This window comes from Colias croceus, chromosome 20 (assembly GCF_905220415.1).
Source record: "Colias croceus chromosome 20, ilColCroc2.1".
Taxonomy (NCBI): domain Eukaryota; kingdom Metazoa; phylum Arthropoda; class Insecta; order Lepidoptera; family Pieridae; genus Colias; species Colias croceus.
Genome location: NC_059556.1, coordinates 4149668 through 4164280, shown reverse-complemented (window position 1 = coordinate 4164280; position 14613 = coordinate 4149668). Strand labels below are relative to the sequence as shown.

The window sequence follows — 14613 nt, the reverse complement described above, 5'->3', positions numbered from 1 at the left end:
GGGAGCTTTTATATAAATAAATAAATATTTCAGAACAATTTTTCACACACGGCACGATCTGATCACATACTAAGCTTTAGCTTTTATGGAACCAGATGGCTGATAAACATACATATATAATTTTAAATATACAGGGTTACAGGTAAAGTCGATGTAGATCCGTTAAGGGCATGTAGTACATATCATTTCTGAATGATTTCACTAAATAACCTCCCATCCTAAACTTAACCGTTTTCGAGATATTCGAGTTTTAATTTTTTTTATGAAAATGCCCAATTTTTCGGCTATTCAATTGAATATTTTGAATTTTTTTGACTCTTATGATTATTTTTTTGGTTTTTTACATGAAGAATGAGATGCTTAATTACCTCAATGACTAAAATTGCACGTAAGTTAACTAAATAGGTCATAGTAGACGATCGAAACTTAAGAAAATAAGTACAAATTATAAAAATATATTTTTCTTTTCTGGATATCTCAAAAAATTATTTTGGCACTTGCTCTGCAGATATGCTTAAAAACATCTACATTTTATCAGCTATCCAACGAGGTATAACACTCTAGGGTATTTATTAACCTCAAAGGTGAAACTTAGTTTCTAAGGCTACATGGCAGTCAGAATAAATAGCCCTTATTTAATCTTATTAATTTGACTTAAGTTCAGCATCATCATTTCAGCCTACTGGCTTCCACTATTGAACATAGGCCTCCCTCGGCTAGGTACAACCTTCATGCATCCATCGATATCCCGCTATCCTGACCTAGGAGATCATTCAGTTTTATAGCATTTTTTTTTGTTCACATCGTCGATCGTACAAATAATGACCGTACGCCAACTATTACTTGAGCGTAAGTGACTAGTTACTGGCTATTGTTTGGAAAATAACGTAATCGGTGCGTTGTTAACGCTAGTTGGCATACAAAGTCACTCACGCTCAACTCATAGTTGGCGTACAGATCGTCGGTGATTGTAGTGAGCTAAATGAAACAATAAATCAGTACAAAATAACATTTATTCACCTAATGTTTTTGAATAAAATTTTATAGCTCATGTTCTACGTGTCCACCTTTATTTCGCACACATTTTCTCATTCCTTCACGTAGTCCACTTTTCACTACACCATGTGGTTAATGTTCTTCTTATGTCGTTAGCAGCATTTCAACAGCACACAAGCAGCAACCTTTCTTTGAGAACTTCCACTAACGATATGGGGTTGGGCTCACTGTAAACGAGGCTCTTCATGTGCCCCCATACATAAAAATCAATGGGGTCAGGTCGGGACATCTGGGTGGCCAGGGTAAAGGCCAACCTCGTCCAATCTATTTGTTAGGATAGTTACGTGTCCAACCATTCCCTAACGCTTCTTCTGAAATGAGCAGAGCAGCCATCATGTTGAAACCACATGTCCCGCAGTAATTGTAATGGGAGATCATTAGTAGGTCACCTAAGTCACACACATAAGTCGTGTGGGAATCCGAAAGCACAATAATTCGCATCTACCATGGACGAATCGCATGAGCAGACTAAAATGGATGGCAAGCCAACAAACGACCAAATACAAAACAATGGGCATGTTGTATCCCCAAACTTGTTTTTGCACATTATTTTTCTCACTCTCATCTGCATAAATCGTAAGTTTTCTCGCTCATACGCACCGGATTAACTTGAAGGACAATAGCCGAGGGACCCGTTAGACCTACTACCTGAACCTTTTCAACTGTGTTTTTTTCTATGAGTTTCAATACAACCATAGGTTGTTATACCTTGTTGGATAGCTGATAAAATGTAGATGTTTTTAAGCACATCTGCAGAGCAAGTGCCATAATAATTTTTTGAGATATCCAGAAAAGAAAAATATATTTTTATAATTTGTACTTATTTTCTTAAGTTTCGATCGTCTACAATGACCTATTTAGTTAACTTACGTGCAATTTTAGTCATTGAGGTAATTAAGCATCTCATTCTTCATGTAAAAAACCAAAAAAATAAACATAAGAGTCAAAAAAATTCAAAATATTCAATTGAATAGCCGAAAAATTGGGCATTTTCATAAAAAAAATTAAAACTCGAATATCTCGAAAACGGTTAAGTTTAGGATGGGAGGTTATTTAGTGAAATCATTCAGAAATGATGTGTACTACATGCCCTTAACGGATCTACATCGACTTTTCCTGTAACCCTGTATACTTATATAGATAATTAACACCCAGACATCTATGTTCATCACACAAATATTTGCCCCGTGTGGGAATCGTACGCACGAGCTCTGGCTTGGAAGGCAGGGCCACTACCAACCAAGCCAACCGGTCAGTCAGTATAAATGTCTTGTTAAATTTTATAGGTCATGTATTTTTTTACGTTTAAGAATCACGCGTGAGAAATTTTGAAGAATAGAAAAAGTTTTATCAAGAGGCAGGATTCGAACCCGCTTCATACAATTCAATTTCGCTGACACCAAAACAATTTTTGTACAGTTCACAACAGTACATTAGAATTAAATATAATCATGTTAGAAGTGAAAAAGTTTTTATTTTATTTTAAATAAAAATACAAAAAAAAAAGTATTGATTTCCTGAGCCCTCAGTGACTAAAAGAACGATCTTATCGTTACTCGATATTAAATTAATTCATCAAACCCTACAATAAAGGAATTTCTGAAATTCATAATGTTTCTTGATATAAAATAATATATTTTTTTATCACCAACAGCCCGCCCGCAAGTGGTGGTGTGCAAGTAATATCGACAGGTGTATCGATGCCGCAAACATCGACATCGACAAACGCGCTAAGTAATGCACTACTAAAGAGCGTGACGCTGGTCAATCGGAATATGGGCGATAATAAGCCTTCAGGTATGTGTAATGTATTAACTTTTACTGAAATATAATTTCTTTATTAGAATAAGCACAGTAGATTAATAATAATAATAATAAACATTTATTGTCAACGAAACATAAAAACATACAGTACAAGATTACAAAAACAAAAACAACAGTAACATTCAGAGTAAAAATAACAATAATAATAAAGTATTAAAAAAAGAATGTTTTAATAGGTACTAGACATTTCTCCGTTGACAAAAGGGACCCACTCAGTATCTGGCACGAATGATGAGATGGACCATTCGCACCACTGATTTTCAGTGGCCCCTTATGACATTTGGAGTTGACAATCACACACTGAACAATAAAATAATAAAAATACATTACACCTTAAACCTAAAAGAGATAAAAATAATTAAAAATAAAGTAAAGAAAGCAAAACGAATAAAAGATAAAAAATAAAACAAAATAAATAAAACCAAAGCAGAAACAAAGCAAATCATGCAATCACACTTATGTAAAAACAAAATAAAACATCACCTTTTTTTACATAGAACACAATACAAATGACATATTTACATTATTGTAAATGTTTCACAGATATAGCATTAGAAGAAGTATTTAAAGACTTTTATGATTATTAATTTACAGTAAATATTAATGGAATATTTCTTTATGGTAACACTGTTAACTTTAAGTTATTCTAACCGTGAAAAAAAAAAAACGTTGCTTAAACAGTTATATTATGTTATGGAATTGTTTCGTTTTGTTTTCAATTATAAAAGACGTATGCGTCCTGGTTCCGAAACATAATTGTGACAAACGGAGAAAACCTGAAGTGGATATGTAATCTTTAATTTTTCTATGAATTTCATTCTATCCATTCTTACGTGTATAATTTTTGAAGCAAATACATTTGCCATTATCGTCAACACATTAAAGTTGTTATTAATTCCTAGGTCCAATAACCTTATCAGTGGATGCATCAGGCAACTTGTTTATCAAAGCGAGCCAACCTCCAGAACCACCTTCCGACGGGCACACCAACCAGCTGCACTATGTTTTGCAGCGGCTTTACGTGCCTTCATTCACTGGTGAGAATGATTATTTATTTATTTTAATAATATAGAGTGGGATAATCTAGAGAAGGATACTTTATTTATTTTATTTATAAATACTTTATTGCACTTAATATAATAAAACAAGAAATACAAACTCTTAAATATAACTTACACTAAATACAATTGGCGGTTTTATCGCTTAGAGCGATTTCTTCCAGACAACCTTTGGTACAATAGAGTGGTACCTTTGGTACTTTATTTGTGTTTAATGAGAATATTCTTGCGGGTAGTATTCGAAAATAAAAGTATCATAAGTTATTTGCAAATAAAAGCTCAAAAGATTCAATAGTTCAGCTCATCAGTTACAAAATAATATGGAGAGGAAATGTTCTTGCTTGTTGTTTTGTTACATAAATCGTCATAGCACCAATCTCAAATGCAACCGTAGTTAAACCATAAATTGAATGAACAAGTATTTTTTCTCCTTCCTAGCCATTTATAAATAAGCTGCGTCTAGGAAAAGCACTTAAGGGGCTGACAACACCAAATTGAATATTCGCATATGACCCACACTTTTTCTTTTTTTCTACAACCTGGCCCCGCCAAGTAACAGTGATATTGCTCTCTCGTTTGCGCACACTGTCCAATTGTATGGGAGTAAACGAGAGCGCAATCAATGTTAAATTTGGTCTTGTCAGCCCCTTAAACAATTTACATAATATCAAATTAGTGTACGTATAAAGAATTTACGTAATAAGAATGAATTAATTTACCATAAAATTTTGTTACAGAAGTGGAAACGAACAAGACGCCCACGCAAACGGTGCAAAGTGCTCCGCCATCCGTGATAGTGTCGCAAAGTAACAACAATCTTAACACCAACAATAACAGTAACAACACTGCGCCAATCAGCAAACCGACTACGTAAGTGTTATCATGTAGCTTTTAGTCCATTTTTAGTATCAGCTAAATACGTAAAAAAATAATTCTTATCTATACTATTAATATTATAATAAATAATATTTATTTGGCAATTATTAAATAATAGGTGCTCCGCGCGGTTTCACCCCCGTGGCTCCACTCCTGATGGTCGTAGCGTGATGATATATAGCCTTCCTCAATAAATGAGCTTTCTAACACCGAAAGAGTTTTTCATATCGGATCAGTAGTTCCCGAAATTAGAGCGTTCAAACAAACAAACAAACTCTTCAGCTTTATAATACTAGTATAGATTTTTCACGTATTTCCATTACAAAAAATTTAACCTAGATACATTTTTTGTTAATAATAATTATAAAGCAAGCAATAATATAATCTTATTATTACTTACCCTACTTAAAACATATTCAAAACTCAGTTTTCAAATATGGCAATCATTCTTACGTTGTCTGTTTTGGAATGGTCGTTTCCCTGTTTAATCTATGACAAAATACTCGATTATTAGTTAATAAGAACTTCTAAAAAATATTATTTTTCTCAGTGAATGGGACGGCGTAGAAGAGACCCGTCCGTTCCCTCTCGCACCGACGCCTGCGCAGTTGGGGCGGGCACCGCTACAAAAGAGGCTTAGCAGAGGTTTGTATATCATTTATTTATCTGATTATGTTTGTTTAAAATTGAATATATTATATAATATTGGTAGGTTAGTTGGTGAAAAAAGTTATTAAGTACTTATTCATAATTTGGAAATATTTATTAAAACATAACCTATATTATAAAATATACTTTGTAACTTTTACAGGTGCTTATTTTAAACATTGTATTTATATATTATTTTGCTTTCCATCACGAAAGAGTCTTTATTACAGCTGAATTAATAAAAAAAAGAATTATTATACAAATTAATATCTAAATGATTTCGTACAAATCACAATAATGGATAATAATTAGTAATATGTAATAAATATTAACGTGTCTATACTTTCCAGGAGCATCCACAGGCTCAGTGGGCAGCGAGCAAAACGTGCCTCGCTCGGAACCGAACCCGGTACCACACTTTGATACGCCGGAGTCTTTACAATCGCCTAAAAAGATTGAAAACTTGCCCAGTCCGTCGTTGAAGAAAAGCTTGTTTAAAAAGGGCAACGAGGATGGGAGGGATAAGTATGTTTAACTTTATATTTTTATGATTTGTAAATACATTTTATTATGTGACATTCAAATCCAAAACTTTCTTATTCATGTAACAAGATACTCGATAACATTATTTCCTGCCTTATCCATAAAAGATTTTTGTTTATATTTTTTATAGCAAGATATATTTTACGTATACGGTACGATAAGGCGAACGATGCGGGTTCCAAACTCTAGATTGTTTTTACACTATTCTTAAAAAAGTCTTTATTGATTGGCTACAATATTACTGACTGACTAATTGATAAGTTATGATTATTTTAAGTATTTGTCGCCATTTGTCTATAACTAATAAATTTGTTTATTGCAGAGTGCTAGAAACAGTGAATTTCGAGGCCAAATTCAGTACTTTACCGCAGTTCAAGCCAGAAGCGGCTAGTCCCAGTGGCATGGTCGTACCTCGAAGCCCGCAACTATATTTGCGAAAGAAACACGCTAAAATTGGTATGTACTGTCTTAAATATTTTTTTCTTGTAGGAATTCTAGTAACAATGTTTGCCTTGAGATGATTAATACAGCATTTTCTGATCCCGACAAAAAATGAATATGCTCACTGCTTTGTGATAAATATCAAACGAAACGAAAAAGGAAATGCACTTTACTGTTATTATTTACGCACTTTACTTACATATTTTAATCTAATACAGGCTTTAGTTTCTCCGATTATTATCTGTTTTATTAACAGTTTTTTAATAAATATTTTCATTTTTCAATTTATTGTGATTCCGACAAATCTGTCTCAAAATTGAGTACTTATTACTCGATTAAATTATAGTTATTAAATCTTATATTAAATTCACAGAGGAAGAAACAACATCAGTGACGCCGCAATTAGAAGCGGAAGTTATGAACGGCAACGGCATCCCCACACCGCACTCGTACGGCACCACTCCGCACACCACCACCAAGCTCGTGGGGAACACCTTCTTCGGGCCCGACTTCAATATCGACACGTTTAGAGGTATGCCTAGATATTAAAAAAAAGAGTGTGTATGCCGAGCATACGTGTCAGAACTGAAACTTTTTGGCATGATTCAAAAATACCAAAATCGTCACCTTACTCCATGGATTGACGGTATTGCCATGACGCGACCTTGAAATTTTATATATAAATTGAATTATTTGTTCGTATTTAATAAAATACAGATAAAAATGTGTGAGCATCTAGCACGAATACACACATAATTGTATTCTCTGTATCAGAAAATACGGAGGATAGGATAGGCGAAAGCGGTGCGCGGCGTTCTTATAACCTGAAATAAGTATATTTGCGAACATTTTTTTATTATTTACTATTGTTAGTATAATAATTTAACGATTATTATCAAAAATATCGATGCATAAAAATGAATTATTGCTCTCATTAACAAAATCGTCTTATTCCACAGTATCGGAGAGCATGGAGGAGATGTCCCCCCGCACCCCCGGGTCGGGTGCGTGCGGGGCGGGCGGGGGCGGGGGCGGGGGTGCGGGCGCGGGGGCGGGCGCGCGGGGGGAGGCCGGCCATCGTCGTGTGCTGGAGCAGAGGCGACATCTCGTGCTCAAGCTGTTCCAGGACCACGGCATGTTCCCCACCACACAGGCCACTACTAGCTTCCAGGTAAGAAGTGTATAGATAGTGTAATTTTAGTGTCAGTACGGAGGAAATGTCACTTTTAAAATTAATAAAAAAAAAATCGCTCTGCTCGTGCAGTGATTCGCAGTTAAGCTAATACGCTCATCGCTTCGCTCCAAGCTAACGTATTATTGAAGTGAAACTTCTTTATCGGGGTTGGAAAAAAATTTAGTGTAACATTTTTTCGTTACGCGTGACATTTTTTCGTTACGCGCCATCTTTTTCTCATCCCTACCACGCGTGATTCGACGCATTTCTGTAAAGTTGCATATAGTAGTTTTTTTTTTTAAATAAGGTCATAAAGAAGTTGCACTTCTTACGTGTGTACACTAGTACACGCACACATTTTTTTACAATAAAAACTAACTACCAGAAAAATAACAAGAAAGTTTTATTACGACATTTTAAAACGGCTACGAAACGAAAAGAACTATGTAGACTACATAGCTCTTTTCGTTTCGTTCTATGATTTTCACAACACGTCGTAAGCACTTTTTACAGCATAGATCTTTTATTATTACCACGATGCGTAGGATAATTTTCGTTCAATGAACGAAAATTACGAACGTCTAAGATATAATGTACATGAATTTGATACAATATTATATGTTTATAGTTCATGCTTATGTTTAATTTCCCGTTCCAGGCGGCTCACACAGACATATTCCCCACAAAAATGTCGCTGCAGCTGAAGATACGCGAAGTGAGACAGAAACTAATGGCGCAGTCAAACCTCACGCCGCACTCTGAAGTCAACACGCCTACTAGTGAGATAATTTTAATGTTTTAAAGTTAATTTTACGTAAAATTGTACAGAAAACGTAACTTAGTAAGTTCTGGGATATTTTTTGTATAAATAAAATATAAATTTATGATTTTTAGATGAATTTGAAAGCATTTTTGTATATTCATATATTGGTACATATACTCGTATTTGTTTTGTTTTGGAACCAACATTTTTATGTGTTTTCACAAGTGAATTGTTTTATTCAATTAGCAAGCTAATTATTTAATTTTATTTCCAACTCGATTGATTTTTATCCTCGTAACGCCCAGGCTATTTTTACCAAACATTGGCTTGCAGCCCAAGTACCTTTTAAAAGGTTCACATGGTGCGGACCCAGAGGTGATGAAATCTAAAAAAAGTGCCTTATTATTTCCGTATGAGCGTGGGATTTTTTCTGCATGTAAATGTATGTCAGTGGAAGGTTTTGAGACACTAAATAACCCCAAATTCGTTATTCTTTATTTAGGCATATGGGCTTTAATGTATTACAAAACCCGATTTCGCAAAATTCGTATTTTTGATATTATTGATTAGCGGTAGACAATATAGGGTTTATTTATATTACAAAAAACAATGAACATAAATATTTGGATTAATACATGTCTTCCAAAATTTTAATGACCAAAAACATATCTCACACTTACAATCTGAGAAAAAAATATAAATTTTTGAACAATATGATCATTATTTTCTGTACTTATTATTTTTAAAGGCTAGTTTATCGCGTGTTTTAGGATTTCTATTAGAAGAAATCCACTTCCAACAGATGACAGAAGCAAAAATTAACAAGTTTCTAAATTGGACCCAAAAACACTATATAATAGCAACCCATATACCTTTTAAAATCAGAATGATAGTAGGTAAATTGATATAATATTTCTATATAACTTTTAAATACTTAATTTTGCAAATAAGAGTTGGTTTTTAATAAAAAAACTATTATTTTCAGATTCTTCAGAACTGGAAGAGCTGTCTTGGTTTTGGTTTAGGTTGTAATCCTCATCTCCAAATAGTTCATACTTTTCTATATCTTACTGATTTAAGCTTCATCTATTTGCTCATCTCTCATTGGGTTACCTGAAAAGGATAGGTACTAAAAGATTCTGTAACAGACTAAATAATTTACTTTATATTATGAAGGAGAAAACGGTCTAAGTCATAAGTTGCAAAGGCAAATCAAATTGATTAGTGGTTTATTCCCTTATACCTTTTAAAATCCAATAATATGTTAATACTCTTATACCTTCTAAAAGGTATCCAGATTTTACGAGGTTATTTTAGACGCATATTCTTTATTATCGTGTAAATCTAAATGTAATTATAATATTTACTTATTTGTCAACAAGCAGAGTAAGATACTCTCAGTTAAAAACCTACGATTGCATCAATAATCATGGATTGAACTTACCACGTCCTCTAGTCAGTCGAGATGGCCAGACTTTTCGCCGGAAATTACATATATTTTATTTTTCTATTGGCACTATTGCTTAACCATAGACAAAAACATACTTTCCAGTAGCCGGATAAAAAACAGTAATTAGATTTGGCGCGTAATTTAAAATGTTACGGCGTTTTCAAATCAGATACTGTCAGATACCTTTAAAAAGGTACCGTGGGCGTTTATGTCATAAAGTTGGATAACAGCTTGGGCCGGTACCACTATCGAGCTGCATGCCTTTTAATAGGTATCTGGGCGTTACGAGGTTAAAACAAAATGTGACCCAATTCTTTGTTCTATCTTGATTTATATTATTCATAATACTTAATTTAAATATATTTTCCCAGACATAAATTCGCCGTTAGTATCGGCCGCGTTGCAGCCAACATCCACGGCCAGTTAGCGATGCGGCTACACCCTCTCCATCGTGGTGCAGCAATGAAACAACAATACGTTGTACATTGCTCACTATCTATACAAGAGGATACGGATACAAGGAATGTGCTAGTGTTGGAGCAGCAGTGTATGTGGGACAGTGAACGCGGTTGCCATGGTAACCGTTTGTTAGGTTGTGTTTGACGGTACTTACGTACGGTTGAAGTGGTTTTCGTGTTATGGTTGTCGATTATTGTTATGCGCTTCATTCAAGAGGATTATAAATACGTCGGAATAGCTTGATTTCGTTCACAAATCGTTCTGTGGAGTGACACTTAAATGTTTTACTTTTTCAGTCTTCATCTATCGAGATTTGTAGCATGCCCTCGTTGCATTTAACAAGCGATGTGGCAATTGGTTATAATATAATTAGTGATAACCAAAAAAAAGTTATTAGTAATAAGAAAAAATACAAAAAATAAATAAAAAATGTTATGTGCGTGAGTGTTATGGGACGCGGGTGTAACTAATTATGATAAATATTATCTATTCACAGTTTTAATATATATGCACTTATTTATCGCAATAGTAGAAATCTTCAACTCTGTAGACAATTTCCTTTTTCAATAACGCGTGTAAATGAAGCTTTTGTCGTGCTGTCTCGCTCTAACTTACAACTTCGAATAAGTAAGAAGGAGAAAGCACGATGTTACGATTCTTATTGTACTGTGTTCATCAAAACGGTTCGAAATTTATAAATAATATAAGCAAATAGTTTCGTAAGATTGGTTATTTATCAGTATAATTAAAATTACGCTACGAAATTTCTATTTTTCATACAGCTTCATATCCACTAATTCATGGTTAAATATCATTTTTAGTTATCATATACTCAAACGTGCACGATCTCAATGTTTATTGTATTTTGTTGGATATATTATTATGTAGGATATTGTATTTGTATAATCGAATGTATGTATCATATTACATACTCATTAAAGTTAAGTTCAAGTATGGGAAGGTGGGGATTCACCAATGTGGGTTAAATACTAAATCAACGAATTATTGTTGTATAATTTATTTCATCCTGAAACTATTTCTTTTTTTTAAAGTGCAATTTAAAAAAATATATTTTTAAAACTTTTAATGTTATTGGTGTAATATTCTATATTTGAAAAGCGCAATTCAATTGGTTGTCTGATAAAAGCCCCACATTGGTGGATAACTTGTGACGTTTGGCTCTATATCAAAATTAATGGTGTCTATTTGCATTTAGAGTACCAAATGTTGATGCAATACGGACTGTGTATATCGGCTCTTTAGTATAAATTATACTTAATTGATAGCGGTATTATCAGTATCGTGACGGATTTTAATTGGTTCCTTAGTTTCATTTTAAATTTATATAGATTTACTGATTTTTTCAGTTCAATTCGCAAAAAACTGATCATAACGCTATCAATAGGGGCCATTTTTGGTGCAAAAATTAATCGTTTAGGTCTTTATCATTTTCTATTTTATGTTGTGATGTTCGTCTTCCACGCGTTTGAATTTTTTTTTTCATTTTATAAAATGAATATCTACTTATTTAAATGTCTAATTATGTACAGTGATTTGTGTTAAGATGACAGTGGTTTGATTCGATGCCATGTTTATGTGTAAGTTACGTTTAGGGAACTTTTGTCTATGGCGGGTGCGCATACATTTATAATCATTTCGGTGTACTGCGCAATTTACGCCGTTGTTTAGCAATACTTCTGCGCCTTCACTTTTTTATATTTCATATAACTTACGCAACAAATTTAGCAACTTGTTTGTATAAAGGCGTTGTGATTCAACGCCAAAACATCCCACTTTTGATGGTGGAGTTAATTTTATACTTTGCAATATATGTATTAGTGTGAACCCGCCCTTACGATTAGTTGTAGCAGTCTTACCTTTATCGACATTTTACAGAATCAGCTCAAATCATTAAAACACTAGTTAAATCAATATTTATACATTAACAATCTCACTGTAAATATTAGATTATATTCTTATCTAGCTGTAAGTGTTCCTGGCTCTCAAAGTAATTAGGGTTTTTATTTAGAATGCTAATAATTTTAGATGAGATATATTATTTATACTCGGTAAAATTTCGGCCAATACAAATGTTTATATTATATCAAAATTGTATTTTTAAATGATCTCTTTCGAGTTAGATAATTGCTTTAGGAGTCCGGAAGTGAAGAGAATTTATTAAATATATAACGTAAGAGAATATTTTCGCACTGTTAAATCTTATCTTTATAGAAATGTATTTTTTAGTATGTAACTTCATTCCGAATGTTAACGACCGTCAAATCGATAAACGACATAGTTAAACTATCTTACTTATTTTGGACAGGAAAGGCGTGGAGTGATTGTTGTTACGTATATATCTTTAACATCAATATAATATGAAAACCGGTCAAGTGCAATGGAACTCACGCACCGAGGGTTTTTTTTTTCGAAATTTCGCTCAAAGTTTGCAAGCTAAAAGAGCCTTTTGTTTGATTAAATCGCGTAAAAGTTATAGACTTAACAATCGATAGAAACGCGATTCATTCGATTCATTTAATATATTATTTTCGAAAACCAAAATCTCGCACTAAAAACTGGTCATAGTCGCCATTAGAAAATAAAGGATAAAAGATGATAAATGTTCTTTTTTATTCGAAACTAGCTTCCGCCCGCGACTCCGTCCGCGCGGATGTCGGTCTTCGCGTGGATGGTTTATTTCTCCATTTTGAGTAGGTACTGACAAAAAAATCTTATAAATATCTATTGGACCCAATTCCCAAATACGGCTAGGCCTATAATAATACGCAACGTGTGTTCGCGGTTCTACGGAACAACGTCTATGGATAAAACTGAAAAATTAAGATTAATTTTTTTCTACGTATTTTTCCAGGATAAAAAGTATCCTATTTTACGCCCAGGATAATAAGGTATAATTATACCAAGTTTCATCGAAATCGAATCGCTAGTTTTCACGTGATGCCTTCACATACAGACAGACAGACAGACAGACAGACAGACAGACAGACAAAAATCTTTTTAATCACATATTTGGGTTTGGTATCGATCCAGTAACACCCCCTGCTATTTATTTTTTCAATATTTTCAATGTACAGAATTGACCCTTCTACAGATTTATTATATGTATAGATGACTGGCACTTTATAATGTATTCTTGAAATTCATCAATACATTTGATCATTATTTTTAAATTATTTTATTACAAACCACAGAAAAGTTTGTTGCAAAATTATTTTATTCCAAAAACTGGCAAAACAGCTATATGGTAAATTATAAAAATACCCTCAATTGTGATCGATATTATAAAGAAAACGTGTCGGTTCGATAAATAGTAAAAAAATCTGGCCTAATTGTGTAGTGTTGTGTTAGCGAATGTAAGGTAGTTTAACTTTTACAGCGAATTCGTACGAAATACCTATATATAAATGAGAACATTATATTATAGTCAATTCATAATTGTTTACATGTAAACACTTGTTACCATATTTACAGATTCCCTTGAGCTCTAAAGATGTTGTGTGACTGAGTGTAGAAGGAATATATAAATATGATTATTTTATAGATTCTATAGCCAGAACGAAATATTAGTCGCCCTGGCTTTTTTCTTTCTTGCCATGTGAAAATGGTCAACATCCAGTTTTAAAATAATTTTATTTAATTTTTAATTTCATTAATTCGATTAACATATCCTATTCGATTTTCTCACATTAATTCCTTCTTAAAGTTTATAACTAATAGATCAATTCACTTCATAATTAGGTATCTAATAATCTTACATAAGTGAATGTAAGCCTTGTCAATTGTATGAAAAACATTGTCATTATTACCTATTTATTGTTTTGAGTTATACGTTTTTGTAGAATTGTCTTATTTAGCGCAAGTCATTTGCTTGTGAAAATAAATTTATTTTAACATAAAATTCATGAGGTTCATAAGCACTTAAAATTAATAGACTAATGAATACTATATTTTAAATAGAAAATTTTGAATGTTGTGATTATTCCAGTCTACATAATTCAACCATTTTTAATACGTCTTTCTGTTTATCAAAATAAATATGTATTATCGTTTAATTGTAATGCACTAAATTTGCAATTCATTGTTTTACTATTAAATACATAATTTAAAGATCTTGTCAGGAATTCGAAATTTAAGAAATAAAAATATTCATTAAACATAATATTATAGCTGTGATGACCTAAATATAAAAGAGCTTTGAAAAATATTCCAGTAACAAGAAAAGGTTGTTATTCATTTTGATATATTGGTAATGACAAGGTCTTTGTTCACACTTTGAGGGTTTGTATTAATGTTTCAATTT

The 14613-nt window shown here is 32.9% G+C and overlaps 1 protein-coding gene across 2 annotated transcripts in view; it reads left to right on the top strand.

The window, feature by feature from the left end:
* LOC123700949 overlaps nt 1-10438 on the top strand; it is a 40172-nt gene extending 29734 nt beyond the window's left edge. For both annotated transcript variants that reach the window (XM_045648331.1, XM_045648332.1), the window contains exons 22-31: nt 2711-2853; nt 3783-3917; nt 4676-4808; nt 5365-5459; nt 5813-5987; nt 6328-6461; nt 6820-6978; nt 7406-7617; nt 8279-8399; nt 10205-10438. In XM_045648331.1, the coding sequence (XP_045504287.1) occupies nt 2711-2853; nt 3783-3917; nt 4676-4808; nt 5365-5459; nt 5813-5987; nt 6328-6461; nt 6820-6978; nt 7406-7617; nt 8279-8399; nt 10205-10260 (1363 nt within the window). In that variant the 3' untranslated portion in view covers nt 10261-10438. The remainder of the gene's footprint in view (nt 1-2710; nt 2854-3782; nt 3918-4675; nt 4809-5364; nt 5460-5812; nt 5988-6327; nt 6462-6819; nt 6979-7405; nt 7618-8278; nt 8400-10204) is intronic.
* Nucleotides 10439-14613: the final 4175 nt, after the last annotated feature.